Here is a 3,229-nt window from a genome sequence, read left to right as displayed (position 1 = left end):
TTTTGTATTCTCCCACTCCATCTTTTATCTGGTTTTGAGAAGTGAGTAAGGGCTACAGTCAATGAACTGAGATGAGCAGAGATTGAGAATCTCTGGCCACAGCTGGTTCCTGTAGAAAGAAAGGGATCAATAATCAGAGCCTTTTAAGCATTTGCTCCTTTCCCCTCTTAAATACAAGGCTGTTCTTTCTTCTTTTTGAAGAAGGGGCTTCCTGTTTCCTTTCCTCTATTGTGCTTTATTGAAGACGGCAGGCCTTAGAATTTGGCTTCCTGGCACTTCAGAAAAGAAGCACATGTAGAAAAAGAAAGTTTCTCCTGGGTGAGGAAGCTGAGACTTCCAGACAAAAGGAATGTAACAACAGACATCCTGCCTGTTCCCTTCTCAGTGAAGAACCAACCAAAGCTTGGTGTCCCATTGGCAGAGCCCCTTGAAACTGAACCACTTCCAGGAACACAAAAGCAATAAACATTCTAGGACGTTTGTATTATTTAAGGAAACTTTTTGGACAATTGATCAGTCACTACTCTATCCTCTGAATGCTTTAAACTTAGCATTTTGTGGTTCTGATGCAGACTTTTAGAATATTGAAGAAAAAGCCTAAATTGGGAATGTTTCTTTGCCCTTTGCTCAATATAAACTGTATCAAATCTAGCAAGCAAAAATGTAAAGATAATTCAGATTTTATTTGTGTGCGTTTTCTTTTAAACACTATACCCTTATCTTTTTTCCAACCAATAGATGTCAGGTTAAGCAAAATTTGAAATGTTCGACTCACCTAGCAAGAGAAGAGAGTAGAATAAGGGAGAATTTCTGATTTTTATTTAATAATTATTTTAAAATCAAAGGAATTAGAACAAGTCTTCTTTGCATGTAGTTGTATTTAAGATACTCCAAATTAACTTATTCATTACAAAACCTGCATGTATTTGTTGACTGTATTTCCAAACACATCTTTCTGCTAGCCACCAAGTGCTTTGTTATTACTTTTGTGGACAAGTTCCTTTCTTGACTGATAAGCATTGACCATTTAGGTAGGTATTATTAATTTATTGGAAATTATTTTTGAAAGTAGTAATGTAAGATTCAATCTTATACTGTTATGATAACTTGGGTTTATCAATGGAGAACACGTTTTCTTTAAAGTTACTCTAGAACTGATCAATATTGTCTGACATGTAGACAACATCTTTACTCTGATCATTTTTAAACATGTCACATTTATTTCTGTAGAACACACATACATACACACATACCCCTCTAAGATTACAATCCCCAAATTTATCTATACTTGTAAGATTTCATAATATTAAATGTTAAATTTTATTTCAAAAACTATCACATCCTAGAAAGAAATATAATTTAAGTATTGAGATAGTACATTTCAGAAAATAGGCTAGCATTTTCACATTAAATTTTAGATACCTATCATTTGTCTTTCCAAGAGCACCTTGCATTCTAGACTAAAGAATTAAAAGGGTAAAAAGTTATGCATTTAGAAACTATAAGCTGAAATGATTTATTTCATTTCAATATAGAATATTTATCAGTCAAGACAACAATCAATGTGTACAAAAATTTACATAACAAGAGGATCAATAGACAATGCAGCACCTTTAGAAAAATAATTAAAAGTTTTGTTGCATTTACAGGTAAGTGCCACACTGAGAATTTACAACACAGTAATTTACTGCAATCACAGGAGAGTTCCATAAAGAAACAAAGCTCTTACACTCCAGATTTTCGGAAGGTATTATTGGAATGCTTAACTGAAACCACAGAATTTGTACATCCTTAGGATTGAGCTGAAAAAGGTCAAAAAAAGTTTTCATAGCATATATTATATAAAAGGAGTCCACTGCATTCAGATAGCTGATTTAGTGTCTCTGACAGGTGTGAAGCCTAGATGAATTACTGGCTTGATGGTGCTCTTTCTGTATCCGGCAAGACAGACCTTCTCCGCAGTAACAACGCTGGAATATTTCCAGCCCATGGGAGCCTTTTCTCCTGTGCTTGGTGCACACTTGACCTTCTTTGAGGACAGGTTTACAGATCTTGGACCAGAAGTGCCTGGCACAACACAATCCTGTGGCGCAATCTGATGATCGGAGACAGACAGAACCTTCCTGGCCTGTGAAGGAGACAGTGGAAAAAGTACATGGTTACTACTCAACCTGCATCATTTCATTAAGATCACTCAAAAGACACTTTTGATGTGTTAACAAGGAAGAATTAATCCTAAGGTCCTTAATTACCTTTGGTGTGATACATTTTAGAAGACAGTGTGGTTCTTCTGGAATATCCATCCAAGGTGCTGTGATCATTACCAAAGTTTTCAATGATGGTTTCCTCAATTTCCCCTCGATGAAAATGATTTTGATCAGAAGGCATACATATTCCTAAGGTAGCAGGGAACAGTAATTAACTCCAGGGTTGTAATGCACTACTGTTAGCAGTGGCATTCTGTTATGCATGTACCAATCTGAGATACCTAATTGCAGTGATGTTATTTTAAACACAAGCCAAACCTTCTCTCTTGTGTTAATGCAAAACTCTCCAGATAGACAGAAGCACTAATGTGCGCACTGTACAGTCATAGGCAACATCCTCAGTCACTTAAAATACCTTCCCATCAACTGCGGTAGTGGCAAGTGAGATTTCTGCCCATTTTAACATCACCCTTGGGGTAAGAAAACCAGTCGCTTAAAAAAAAGTGTTTTTAAAAATAACTTTCCTGCCCTTGGTGCTACATGGATACTGCCAGACTACTTAAGCAAATGCAGTCTGGAAGATTACAATCGCACCCACCAGTTACTTCACTGTATAATTTCTATATTACAGAGATTTCCTCAGTTCATCCTCGAGTACTGCAGGGTCCTAAGGGCGGTTGTAGCCTTGGATGCTTATTTCTGGAGACCTCTTTAGCTGTCTAACTCTTTGAGACATTAAATTTTTGTGGGTCCATGGCTAGGAGGAGTACTTATTTTAAGGTAGTAGAGGGTGGAGGGATGGAGAAAGATGCAAAGGCCAAGGTGACAGGCCTCTTAAAAACGGATCCTCCTTAAAACGGTCAGCGCAGGTAAATTACAATAGTTGCAACAAGGATCATGAGGGAGAGGCCAGTCTGGCAAAGGGCTGGGTGTCACCATAAGAAAAAATGGAAAGGGCAACTTCTTTTCTCCGTGTCTAGTTTCCTGTAAGATCCCGTAGCACACCCGTCCCCCGCCAACCC

At 37.5% G+C, this 3,229-nt stretch overlaps 1 protein-coding gene across 1 annotated transcript in view; it reads right to left on the bottom strand.

The window, feature by feature from the left end:
• Positions 1 to 659: 659 nt before the first annotated feature.
• LOC103275001 (dickkopf-related protein 1) overlaps positions 660 to 3,229 on the bottom strand; it is a 3,530-nt gene continuing 960 nt past the window's right edge. The window contains exons 3-5 of the mRNA XM_008072419.2: positions 2,253 to 2,396; positions 1,952 to 2,128; positions 660 to 775 (exon numbers count right to left, since the gene is read on the bottom strand). Of these exons, the coding sequence (XP_008070610.2) occupies positions 747 to 775; positions 1,952 to 2,128; positions 2,253 to 2,396 (350 nt within the window). The 3' untranslated portion in view covers positions 660 to 746. The remainder of the gene's footprint in view (positions 776 to 1,951; positions 2,129 to 2,252; positions 2,397 to 3,229) is intronic.

This window comes from Carlito syrichta, unplaced genomic scaffold, assembly GCF_000164805.1.
Source record: "Carlito syrichta isolate Samal-C Ts95f unplaced genomic scaffold, Tarsius_syrichta-2.0.1 Scaffold315165, whole genome shotgun sequence".
In the NCBI taxonomy this organism is placed as follows: Eukaryota; Metazoa; Chordata; class Mammalia; order Primates; family Tarsiidae; genus Carlito; species Carlito syrichta.
This window is presented reverse-complemented; position numbering and strand designations above follow the sequence as displayed.